General features: G+C 54.4%; 1 protein-coding gene across 1 annotated transcript; it reads left to right on the top strand.

Annotated features, from left to right (window-relative positions):
* Positions 1-392: 392 nt before the first annotated feature.
* GNI_138080 (hypothetical protein) lies at positions 393-671 on the top strand (the record flags this gene model as incomplete). Its single annotated transcript, XM_011134175.1, has 1 exon — positions 393-671. A coding segment is annotated over one exon (279 nt), but the record flags the coding sequence as incomplete, so codon positions are not given.
* Between the last annotated feature and the right edge of the window lie 311 nt (positions 672-982).

Genomic DNA, 982 nt, shown 5'->3' with positions numbered 1-982 from the left:
AGAATCCGGGATCGTACCTCGGAGCTGCCGAATTCCAGGATAAGCCTTACAGGGATTTGGGTGAGCCAGATGATTTCTGCTACAGGCTCGCCAACAGTCTTGTCCCGGATTCCGAAACCTTCCAAAAGGCTTACAACACTCTGTACGCGTCTGGAGGTGGAGATCTGCCCGAGGCCCAGCTCCAGGCCCTTATCAACGTGGCTACGGACGCCGGTGCTGGGTGGACAGCCCTTGTGAACACTGGACTAACCACCCTGGACTATTCCTCCCAAACAGGCGCACGACTGGTCATCCTTTCAACTGATGCAGTTCCCCATGATCCCGAAGATTATAACTTCTACAATGGCGTCTGGGACGACTATCTTGCTGATGAGCCCAGACCTCCCAAGAGCATGCCTACGTTCCCTGACGATATCGCCAATATCTCAATCACAGATCAATGCAGAGTCTATGACTACCATACTATGGCACAGGCTGCCGCAGTCCTGAAAGCATACAATATTAATGTTGTGGTCCTAGTGCCCCAGGTAGAAACGAATGCAGTAGAAAGATGGACGGAGTTCAGCACCACCTACATGGGCCAGCCAGCGTCCTTCCTCCAGTACATCCAAGCGGACTCCAGTGATATCGTTGAAGTCGTTGTTAAGGCCATGGCTGAAGTCTCAGACTATGTCTGCAACACTACGACACCTGCCCCCGTTGAAACTACCACTTCCGCTCCTACTACAACTCCTCCTCCTCCGACTACTCCTACTACTACTCCCCCTCCGACGACTACTACTACCCCCGCTCCGGCGACTACTCCTACTACTACTCCCGCTCCAATGACTACTCCTACTACTACTCCCGCTCCGACGACTACTCCTACTACTACTCCCGCTCCGACGACTACTCCTACTACCACTCCCGGTCCGACGACTACTCCTACTGCCACTCCCGCTCCCACCACCACTCCCGCTCCGACGACAACTCCTGCGTCCGT

Source organism: Gregarina niphandrodes (genome assembly GCF_000223845.1).
Source record: "Gregarina niphandrodes unplaced genomic scaffold scaffold00037, whole genome shotgun sequence".
Taxonomy (NCBI): Eukaryota; Apicomplexa; class Conoidasida; order Eugregarinorida; family Gregarinidae; genus Gregarina; species Gregarina niphandrodes.
This window is presented reverse-complemented; position numbering and strand designations above follow the sequence as displayed.